The sequence below is a fragment of the Mytilus trossulus genome, chromosome 3, assembly GCF_036588685.1.
Source record: "Mytilus trossulus isolate FHL-02 chromosome 3, PNRI_Mtr1.1.1.hap1, whole genome shotgun sequence".
In the NCBI taxonomy this organism is placed as follows: Eukaryota; Metazoa; Mollusca; class Bivalvia; order Mytilida; family Mytilidae; genus Mytilus; species Mytilus trossulus.
Genome location: NC_086375.1, coordinates 36,947,300 through 36,959,782, shown reverse-complemented (window position 1 = coordinate 36,959,782; position 12,483 = coordinate 36,947,300). Strand labels below are relative to the sequence as shown.

At 31.8% G+C, this 12,483-nt stretch overlaps 1 protein-coding gene across 3 annotated transcripts in view; it reads right to left on the bottom strand.

Annotated features, from left to right (window-relative positions):
* The window catches only part of LOC134711377 (uncharacterized), a 50,506-nt gene extending 41,429 nt beyond the window's left edge, over window positions 1-9,077 (bottom strand). The window contains exons 1-2 of one of the 3 annotated variants that reach the window (XM_063571935.1): window positions 8,892-9,077; window positions 2,809-2,897 (exon numbers count right to left, since the gene is read on the bottom strand). In XM_063571935.1, the coding sequence (XP_063428005.1) occupies window positions 2,809-2,897; window positions 8,892-9,003 (201 nt within the window). In that variant the 5' untranslated portion in view covers window positions 9,004-9,077. Of the gene's footprint in view, window positions 1-2,808; window positions 2,898-6,689; window positions 6,857-8,891 lie in introns of those variants that run through there. The other 2 variants (XM_063571936.1, XM_063571937.1) reach the window with 2 other exon arrangements.
* Window positions 9,078-12,483: the final 3,406 nt, after the last annotated feature.

Below are 12,483 nucleotides of genomic sequence, written 5' to 3'. Positions count from 1 at the left end.
TCTTACTCTAAATAATTAGTGTAATTAGTCCACATGAAAATACAACTAAAACCAAAGAAAAAATGTCTGAAAGAATCTGTTTCACCAGGCTTCTTTGAAGCCAATTATTCAGTCGTTTCAAATTGTAGAAATATTCTGCATAACAATGGACAAAAATATTGATAACCTATAACTGCATCAGTACAAACACATTTCTAACAAAAGTTTTCCTGTTTTTTTATGCATAACTCATGTTTCTCATTTGAAATCTAATTCTAATCAAATAACATAACAACCGTTGAATAAAGTTTCCACCTGCAATCAATATATGGTTGTAACTTTAAGGGTTCGCTTTTGTCAAGAAGTTAATATCGGGTTGTATTTTAATCAATTATGCTTATAAGATATTTATTGATTGTCATTTGGCCGTTAAAACTGTTGACAAACTTTTATTTATGACATCATAACATCAATTTCCATCCTAATTAAGCCATTTTCAAACAGCTATCGTCCAATATCTACACAATGGTAAGGAAATCGGGAGAAAATTATGATCAATTTTCGTTCTTGATATGAAAAAATCAACTGATATAGAAACCTGATAACAATAATAACATTAATGGGCTTTAAAAACTACATCAAATTCAGATCTATAATTCCCATTTACATGTTTTAAGGTTTAAGCATTAAAAGATCCACTTTTAAAGTAAATTAGACATCATCTTTTTCTTAAGACTTATGGATCAGTAGCTCAAATGTCCACAAGGCATTGTTATACCTTCTATTGATATGTTATCTGGCCTATGAAATTTGTATAATAGATTAAAATTGCTTAATATATACTGTTTCTTCATTACTTTCCATATGAATTAAACTATGCCAAATACCGGTATATATGGTCAAATTACAATGAGATAGAAATCTAAAAACACCAAAAACTTAAAAGACATCTAGAGATCCAAAGATCAAATTGAAATCTTCATATGCGGATCCAGGGGGAGGGCCTTGAGGGCCTAGGCCCCCCCCCCCCCTTTTGTGGAAAAAATTTGGTTGATTAAATAGGGAATCATTGAAGCATGACTGGAGCGGGCCCCCTTTTAGGTCAGTCAGCAGGCCCCCCCTTAGGAAAAGTTCTGGATCCGCCACTGATCTTCAACAGGAAACAAAAGTAATATGTCCAGATCTAAATGACCCCTAAAGTATCTATTAAAGTTGTGAATAAACTGTATAGACAAACCATCAACACAAGAGATTCTTTAAATAACAAAAAAGTCATTTTTTGACAAATTTTGTGAAAAAATGAAATCATTGATAAAGTTCCTGAATTAGGACATACACATAATATGTTTTTAAACAATTCTTCCCACAAACAACAAATGCTATAAAATTTAAAATAATATCTCAAGGTACCACTTTTGTAAGTACTTCATATTACTTATAAATCCATTTTGTTTGCCGAACCCTTCAAAAGTTGTTACAAAGAAGAACTATGTTGACTCCCCTCATAATACAAATAGCTACAATTGAGTACCTGGGTATATTACTACAAAAAAGAAGTAGCTCTCATTAAAACGGAATTCTTGACATCTTATGGAATGTACCTAAATAGTTATCAAATTGTGTTATTTTTTTGCACTGGTCTGTACAAACCTCTAATGAATAACATATAAAGTAGTTCACACATATTCTTCAGTATATGATGGCATTGAATTTTGACATGATTTGCAGGTGAAAAAAACAAGAGAAATACAGATATTCTTCAGAATATGATAGCATAATATTTTTTTAATTATTTGCACTAAGAAGAAGAAATAAAAAAAAAGAAGGGTTAAAGCTTGATAACTTTCCCTGTGAGAGTCTGAGGGGCATTTAACACTCATTACCACTAACTTGTATGGTTGAATGTTGGAGGAACCATTTCAATTTATTTGAGGTATGAAACTGGTTTTTTTTTCAATAAAAGCTCATAATCCAATAAATGGAGGAATATCAAAACATTTATACTACCTCCAGACTTTTTCAACATAATTCTAATCGTAGGAACCATTTTAAGGAGAGTACCATAAGAAAGTCACGTTAGGTCTTTTTTTAATCCATTAAACTAAATCCACTTTTAAAAGTTAAAAAAAAGTCAGTCTTCTAAGGACACTGGGCCTGTAGATATCCTCATTGTTTCACAATGTATAGCTCTGTCAGTGTTCATTTTATATCAGTACCTGATAAACTTGTATAAAAGGGCAGCCAAAATATTTTAATTTTGATCTTTTTACATTAAATCAGAGACAGAGGCATACAAATGAGTTTGTTGTTCAAATTTTTAAAATAAAATTTGAAAATTAAAATCATAGTGTTAACAAACCATTAAATACCTTTATGAACTAGGACTGCAGTACACTTAGTGTAATGTCCTAACAACAATGTCTTACATTAAGAATTCAGATGAAAAGAAAGTATCAACCCTTTGAACTTTTTGTTTTCTTTAAAATCCCATACCAAATATGAATTCAAATCGTCAGGAAAATGAAAATTTGGATTATTATGGATTTCCGTATACATTGTTTTTTCCCGATTTAGTTCAAACAATAAAATCTGACAACCTACTATCTTTTTCTATACAATTCTAATGTATTCAATCTTATAAATCAGATAAAACTGTTTATACTTTCTATTCATGACATTAAAATATTTGAATTTGGAAGTTTACCCACTTACTTAACGGTTTAAATGATTTAACCTAGGCTGTACGTTACATACAAATGAAGGTTCCGTGGATAATAATACAGGATTTAAACATAACACGTTTAACAGTACAGGGATCAACATACTTACAGGGAGAGACAGGAATGCATTGAAATAATCCAGAAACAAATCGTCATAGGCTAAAAGATCCTCTAAATTTTCTCCGGTTATTTCAAGAGCTGAAAAATAAAAAAGAAAAAGTTTTAATTAAAATCATATAAATTGTATATAAATGATTCAATATATTTCCTAAATGACAAATGATGACTTCACAACTAGCCAAATTTGGTCAGGACTACTATGAAATGACATGATTGAAATTTGTTTTGAATGAAGGAAGATCTGGTCTTGATCCACCTTTTGCTACAATTTCTTCAAACTTTGATAGAATAAGTGGGAAAGGGATTCCTTTATATTTTCATATATTTTTGATAATTTATTCAACATGAGCTCTTGGTGAAACACTTTATTTCCACATAAACATTTAAAAGTGTTACCCATAAAAAAAACTTTTGTCAAACAATTTGAATTTCTCCTAATACATTCAAAAATTTATTGGGTATTGAAACCAATATCGTACATACTAAAAAGCATGCTTCAGTGAACTAAACCTTAGATTTACAGATGTTTAACCCATCAGAACAATTTTAGGTTTCAACATTTGATACTTGATTTAAACAACTCCTCATAAAAAGCATACAGAATTGACCACTTACAAGAACATTTCTAATGTTATTTTTTTATGTATTTAGCTTCTCATACTTTGTCTTTCTAAAATAACTGATGAAGTGATTATAATATGTCTAAGGGAAGATATTCTTTATATCTCATAACATAGGTAAACACATGTTTGCTTTATATCGTATAAAAAATATGATTTAGCGTCATGACACCAGCATTGCAGAAACAACACATATCATCCCTTTACCCATTTTAGGTTTTAAACCAGCTGTCACTGTCCAGTGAATCAATTAGACTTCAGCAAGTCTTTTCAAAAACACAGTCTTGCACAAACAACCAGTCCAGATGCGGATCTAGAGGAGGGGTTCCGGGGTTGGAAACCCCCCTTTTTTTTTAGACAATCAATACATTTGAATGAGGACATGTAGTTGGAACCCCCCCCTTTGTCCTGGGTTAGGAACCCCCCTTTTTAAAATGGCTGGACACCCCCCCCCCCCCCTTTTGCAGTCACGAGTCATTCCAGCATACTGTGAACATGTGGATAGTGGAAATCTGGCATTTTCATGGATATTTGTATTTGTTGTTTTGAGAATCTCTGCACACAAAGCCTTTAGAAAGTTTGTAATTCATTGAACATTTGAATTCATTATTGACCTATTCCTTTGAAAACAACAAAAATTGGTATCTAGTGCATCCACATCCATACAGTAACTTTTGATCAATTACTTGTTATATTTTTGTAAAAAGTGATGCAAAAGCGTCTGGTCAATTTCCATTTTTATAATAAAATTAATTAAGACATTTAAGAGAAAAATTAAAGAATGGCAAAGTGTCTAATGACCTGTTTTCAGCTGAATCACAGCTTCTATTCTTTACAGCAAGATCAAAATGGCAGCTATGAAAAAAATTGACACATGAACGTTGACATGCTTGGGATGGGACAGGCTTAGGTTGAAGCAATTTCTTCACTCTCTACATAACGTTATAGAAAAAAAGGGAAATATGAATAAATCAAAATACAAATATGTTCTTACCTAATTGATTGCTGAATCTTAAATAACACACAAAATCAAAATCAAATTGCAAAGAATTCATGACTACTCCCTATACAGTCAACAAATTTCTGCTTATTTCTTAAATATAATTTAATTATTGTTTGATAAATAATTTATTTGATTTTTTGACATTTTTTGATAACCTAAATGTTGACTTCAAATTTAACTTGGCAAAGAAATATACTTAATCAGTAAATATCTTGATTTTCTTAACAGTTTTTTAAGCCTTAGCATGTGTAGAAGTGATAAAATAAATGATAGTAATTAAATTTGTTTTTAAATAAAAATCCCCCTAGTGGAAAAGTATGTAATTGCTATACATATGTGAACTAAATGGTTCACAAGTGTATCTTGTTTTCTAAAATCAGTGGGCCTTTCAACCTTTAGCATACAGAATGTATATAGATTTTTTTTGATTTTTTAAATTTTTTATCAATACTTGTATGTATCAATAACTAATCTGGTTCTATAATATTCTTTTCCTGCAAGTACTTGTTTTTGTTCATATTGTTAATACGATGATGTTATCTACCAGTTGGTACACTGTAGGTATGTTTTTATATTATATACTTTATTGATAAAAAAAAGTGTTCTTTTGTCATGGCATAGCCAATGTGTGTGGATTGGCATTTATCAATTTGTCAATTTTATTTGAAAAATTAGAGGGATTGGAAAGACTATTTTTTTTGTTTTTAAACTGCAGTTTTAATAATAGCAATGAAGATTGCAGAGGCGGATTCAGAGGGTTTTTCAGAGGACCAGCACCCCTCCCCCTTTTGGTGTTGGAAAAATTTGGTTGAATATGTAAGGAATGACTGAAGCATGACACTGTCCAGAGCGGGCCTGCTATCATGCAGTCTGTGTCCCCTCCCCCTTTTATGAACATTTCTGGATCCGCCACTGGATGAAGAAAGACAAAGAGAACAGTAGTGTCAAAAGTCATCAGGAATTAGTAAAAATAATCTTATAATAATATTAGCTGTGTGGGTTTCTTAAACTGATTACCAACAAAGTCACTCTCAGAGTCACTGCAAAGACAGTGTTAGTCAATGGCATCCAATCCAGAACAAGGAGGGACTCTAGCTATACTCTAGGGACTGTTACGACTGATCTGCAGTTACAGTGATAATCAATGATTCATAGAAAATTACATGCTCAACCGTAGTTACCATTGTTGTCATACGATTTTGCAGTTTATTTGTGTCATGCTTTTTTCCATATACGAGAGTACATGAAACCGGAAATTCATTTTCTAAATGTATAGTCGGATTAGGATTGAATACGCGGATGACAATCTTCTGCAAGGTTGAAGCTTCGATCCATGATTGATTGGAAGCTGATAATATTATGTTTGTAATTATGCTTAAAATCAAGATAACGTGCGTTTAAACACAACTATATACAGTAATTTATAATGACAGTCTTTTATCGTTTTTAGATCAAACTACCTCGAATGCGGGCCGTGAAATCAAGAAGGCCGCATACATTTGATCAGAGACATTATATGTCTCTGATTTGATAAAGGCATTAAATTGATGATTTTAATCATACACAGAATGCAAGTTATTAGTAAGGCGATGTTTTATGTTAGAACGATAGTATATTGTTGTGCAACACAGTTGACTGCAGCCATTTCAAAAAAGAGAAAGTCATGGAAAGAACTTGGGTTGAATGTTTAGCTTCTCGTGACTCGGGCAGAATTCAGCACCCCCCCCCCCCCCCCCCCCAACCGGAATAACTGCTTTTTGCTTTAATATATGCGACTATGCTGAGCTCCGCATGTTACCAATATAATTACCTTGTTCAAAACAGTATGTGTTAAATCTCAATTCTCAATTGTATTACCAAAAATAGCCCATCCGACACAAAATTGAAAAATTCTTGATTTTAATAGTATTTTGTCAATAGGGTATTACCAAACGATGTTTCATCAATCTGTAGAGTAACTCCAAAACTTTTTATCATACAAAAACTATGTAATGTTTTGTCTCAAAATAAACGGTGTTATTACAGTGTGGTAGACTAATTTGTACATTATCAGATCGCCTAAATAATATATAAACCTAAATATAAAGGTAAGTTTGCAGTTACCAATCGTCCAATACTATAGTAAATTAATATATATAATAAGACGAAGGTTTTGAACAAGAAAAGACAAAAATGTATACATTTATCCGAATTTTCTACTGATTTTTGTTCATTCATTTTGATTAGAAAGCGCAAAAGTGGACTGACCTGTTTTAAGGCTTAAGAATGTCCAAGCAGTCCATGGCATATTAGGAGCCCATGATACGGAATGTGGTAAACGTTTTAACTCCTTCAAATATTCCGATATGCCAGAGAACCAGAGTGAACCCTCTGATCCTATGTAAGAGTAACTCATTTTGAAATAATTTACATTTGTAAAGTGAAATCGATTGAGTTAAAAAGCATCACATCAGAATAAGTTTCATGGCAACGTTCATCCACCATAAATATGATTCGATTTTTTATAAATACTATATCAGCCTTTTATGTAATACGGTGGTTTAGGAACAAAACGCACAAACAAAATTGTATGTTAATTTCGACCACCTTTGCCTTTAAACCTTTTGAATAGAATGTATATTGTCACTTATGAGAAAAGCCTTCATAATTAAGTTTGAAACTTATTAAGTTTTTTTTTACAAGGAGAACTGAATAATTACAGTGTCCTTACGAGAGAAAATTACAATATGCTGTCATATACTTGAAACGAATTACTATCTCAAAGAAATTAAATCAGCTATTGGTTTACTCATTCCAATGTCACTGGTTGCTAATACAATTATCAGAATTTCGGTAAACACGCCAGGATTATCCGAAACTACGGATAAGATACCATTTTTGATCTTTAGTCAATCTTCAATCAAACATATAGAGATGAATGTTTTTAATGGCTAGATGGATTTTCTGTTATTGAAAAAAACACAGGAGTAGTTAAATAGCCAGCATTCAGCAATGCTCCTGACAGGTTAGTGTTTTGAGCAGTTTTGATAACTTAAGTTTTGTTTGAGAAAAGAATGAAGAAAAAAAAAAACTCATTTCCTTCCGAGCAGCCATGAAACAAACACTGAAAAGCAAAGTCAGAATGGCATTTGTATTGTTGTTATTCATCTCAAAATGCAATGTAGTGAAACACATGTGTCAAGTAAATTTCAAAAGCCGCAGAATGCGGATTTCACTATTTGTTCATTATTGATGGAATGTTTAGACTTCTTTCAATTAACGTTACATGATAAGTAAATGCATTAGTCACTTGGTAGTATTATTTGTTGTAGGTTTTTTTTTTACTAATCGAACTAAAGAAAAACTGAATTGTATCGCGTTTACAGAAGCATTTTTATCGGCAATCAATTTGGATGCATTTACATTTGCACATTATTTGATTTTTTCAAAAGGTTCTTTTTTGTGCAAATGACACTTTCTGTGTAAATTATCAGATCAGATTTCAACAACGCTTTCGTTAAATCTCATTCAATTTTCTATTATCTTTTACAGCTATTTTCCTAATGTGTGTGGTTTAAAGATTTAGTAGGCTTGCTTGCTTTGTCTGTATAAATGTTGGCTCAAGCATCCACAAGTATTATACAAGCCAAAGCCTACCCTAAATATTGATTGCAATTGTACAACTTAATTACAATAATGTGCAAACAGTCATACAACCAAAACAAACAAGCCAACCAATCCTTTAACTTCCATGCATTAGGGAAATAGCTGTAAATAGTTCAGCTCTTTATGTTAGTTTTGGAGATTTTTGTTGCATTAATCGATTGTAAACAAATAAGTATACAAGAAAGCACGGGTTGGAAAAAATGAATTAAAAGACAAAACACGACAACATGACAAACTTACAATGACAAAATTGGTAAATGACACTGAGAACTTGACAATCTGAACATAATCGAACTGCTGACAAATGCAACTTATTTACACCATGACATGACGATATGAAAATTAAAAGTTCATGTCTTCGCACTAGTGTAGTTAGTATTATACTACATAGTTGTGTACGGTAAATAAAAATAGTCAAATTTAATTATTTTTTTATTTCAATTATTATTATAATAATCATACGAAGCATTCATTTATCACAGTTGTAGATTTTTAATGGTTCTTAAACTTGAAAAAAATCGAATTAAATTGTCAAACTTGGCTACATTTTAGCTTTTTACCTCAGCTTTCCTATTTCTCCATCCCCTGCCCCCGCCAATTTAATTGTGATCTAAAATTTATATGTTTAGCCCCGAGAAAGCTTTCATTGAATGAATTGGCCTATCATTATTGTTAACCAACATATCTAGTGACATGAAAACATCCTGATAAATGATTCTGGTTGCATCCAAAGTATCAAAAACTGAAAAACACCATCCTATCTGACGTTCGAACAAGGGCCATAATCTTGAAATGTTACCCTACCTGGAAATAACTGTTCTCCCTGAAAATCTGATAAATCATCTTGCAGGTTATCTCCAATGTTACACTGGGCTGATGAAGTTCGAGAGGAGAACCTTCCGAACGTAGTATTCATTTAGACACCTAACTTGTCAACCCACCATTCCGCGAAATTGAACTTTCAACTGATGGTGTCTATATTTATAAGCCATTATCATCCACATTATTAAGCGGTACCTAAGTCACTGAATTAAGACAATATTTACTTTGAAACTTGAATCAATATTCTCTATATGAATCGCATCACTTTCAACGACCTTTGAATTTTTAAATATTTAGATACCAACTCGATAGGCATCTACGGTGAAAATATTTACTATCACTTTCAACAGATCCTGAATAAATATCTGACAATCGAGCGGGTTTCAGTGTATAATAATTGTCTATATATCTGATTTATTCTTTACATTAGAATAAGACACAGCGAATCTACATACATTAAATTCAATAAAAACTTCACACATAATGAAATGAAAATACTACTACAACGTATGCATATTTGGTAGGGGGATGGACGGGTGATGGTGACCTCTGTTCTATATACCGTAACCCTATTTTTTCTTCGTAGTAATGCATCAGTCCAATGGTAAGATAAATAGGAAAGAAATATAGGGACTTGAGAGACGCGATATTCTACTCGCATAGAAAACAAATTCAAACTTGCTTCTTAGAGTGTCAGTACCGTTTTTCTGAAGTCGTAAGGTATGTATATACATCTCTGGTTCTATTGTGTTTTTGCTTGTTTTCTAAATGACATTAACCCCAAATCTCTTTTATTCGTATAAAAAAACAAAATCTGAATTTTTACTTACATATATTTGAGCCCACAGTTGAGCAAATACTAACTAAATCTACTTCATCGTCCATGTTGAATATGCATTCAGTTCAAACAGACGTCCATGTTTAATATGCATTTACAGTTCGAACAGAAATAAATGATTATTACACATATACACCCATGTATCCAAGGTATTTTTAACAATGACTACCTCCTATCATTTTTCTTTTAAAACATTTGATGAATGAGTACTTTGTGCTACAGACAAGTAACATATAAGTAATTAGATAAATTTAAAACTGGGGATTAACATCATACAATTTACTTCTATTTGTCTACCTTATAAAAAAGTAAATCACTGTCCTAAACATACATTCCACCAGTAAAGGATGTTCGCGCAAACTTTTAAGATTTATTTACTTATATGTTAGAACTAATCAAAATCTGTATGACAAAGACAGTATCAACCCTAACAAGACACTGACAACATTTATATGTATTTAATCTAAGTTCTATGCAAACAGAGTGACAATTATCATTGATATATGTTTACATAATCTTCTTTTTTCTGTTCTAGTATTGTACAACATGTGTCAGTGCTAAGAAACTGACAAATACCTGTATTAACTATAGGGGTTATAGTTCTTAGTAAGACTCCTCGCACAGCGTTATCATCGGTAGTCAGTGGATTTAGACGTGGAACAACTTGGTTTTTGTAATAAACTCTGTTCACCAAAATAAAGTTAGGAAAACCTCGAGGGGAAAACTAAGTTACAGACATGAACAATAGTAATAAACCATGCCATTACCAATCCAAAAAATCAAGGAGGAAATTTTTACTGATTAAATAGAGGAGTTAAATAAGGGTCTTTTACTGCCAAAAATATGAAGCGACGTTCTTTGTTTTGCATTCCATCGTTTTATAATACGGCGAAAGTATCCGTGAGGGATACCATTACTTCACATCAATAATATGATATTACAGACTATGTGGCAGTCATATGAAAGAGAAGTTCCTTTAGCTTTTTAACATTGGTTCAAAATATAAAAAAAGCATTATGGTGCTGTTTCAACCGGAAGAACTATTATGGAATATCATTTGCACTGGCAGAAATATTCTGGAAGATAATTTTCAATGGAGAAATTTCAAGTAAAGTTTATTCTTGACAATATGGAGGGATACGTACAAGTGTATGCTGACAAAAATACAATACACAAGTATGATCATGCATCGACAGTTTTATGAGCGGACGAACGAATTGTATTTCAATCTCAAGACCACCACTGTTCTATGTCTATGGTCTACTGATGTCGACATATTTGAAAATGGCAAGCTGCATTAGAAGGATAAGTAACTCCATACGGAATCATGATAAACAAACAAGACTGTTGAAAGCATAAAAGAGAGTAATTAATCTGACATCAACAGCAAACAACAGTTGACACCATCAACAAACAACAGTTGCCAGTATTAATAAACAACAGCTGATGACAGCATCAACAAACGGCAGTTCGCGTGACAGTTGACACCATCAACGAACAACAATCGGCTACATAAACAAACAATAGTAGACAGCACCAACAAACAAAACTTGGTGGCATTTACATGGTTGGTGTGTTTTCATTGACACCAACATGAAATTGACAAATTAGCATTACTTATGCACTCTTCAAAATAACCAACCAACATTCGCCGGCATCAAAGTGATTGCTGCACTAATCATCAAGGCCAGTCAAAATTGATTGTTTGAACATAATAAAGTGCACTCATGTTCAAATCAACCCAAAATACGTTATAATCAAGAAAAGAATGTATGCTGATACCAAACCAACAAGCCTTCAGTTGTTCAGTTATTATTATTATTATTATACAGTATTTATAACAGCGCATTATATAATATTAAAATTACCCTAAGCGCTTTACAATATATTTCCATATACATATATAAGTATTAACAATAAAATATAAAAGCCCATGTTTAAAACTTTTAAAACAAAAAAGATTTAAAAAATATAGCATTGATAAAACAATAAAATTTATATAAAATGGGCATGATAAAATTAAGGAGATATTGAATCGGTACCAATAAAAGTAATTTTAAAAAAAACTTCAAAATATTTGCTTAAAAAAATCAGTTGACATGATTATACGATGAAAAATGGCATCTGATACTTCCTAAAGTCCATTAGCTAGACTGGTCTCCAATCATTGGAAGACTATACTTTCAATTTATCGCCATATCGAAAGGCTTAACTCTGAATCCTTTAAATCCATATAAAGTTAGTCAAATGTAGGGCCTTGATAAGCCTTTACTTGTCCACTGTTTGCTGGGACACATTGATTTTGGGAGGTATTCAGTTTATATATTATTTGTCAGTTATAACAAAATGAGTACTATAAATACCAGTAGCAATATAAACCATTTAAAGGTGTAATCCAGGTGGCTTTATTTATTTAAAATTATTGAAATGTCCGTTAGTCAACGATAAAAAGTTTTAAAGTAAACCTATGCCATAACTGTTTGATAAAAGTTTATACATTCCTTTTATTTGTCTTCGCGTTGCCTTATAATTCATAACAAACATGAAATATGATTGACCTAAATTTAACAAATGAATTATTTAAACTATTATTTAAATGTTGATATTTAAATTACATGTACATGTATGCTTAATTGATGATTGATGTACGCTCTGTTGTTACAGGAGCATGGTCTGAAGTGTAAGAGTCAACTAACCTTTCATCTTGAATACCGAGTTACAGTCGGTCGTGGCAGA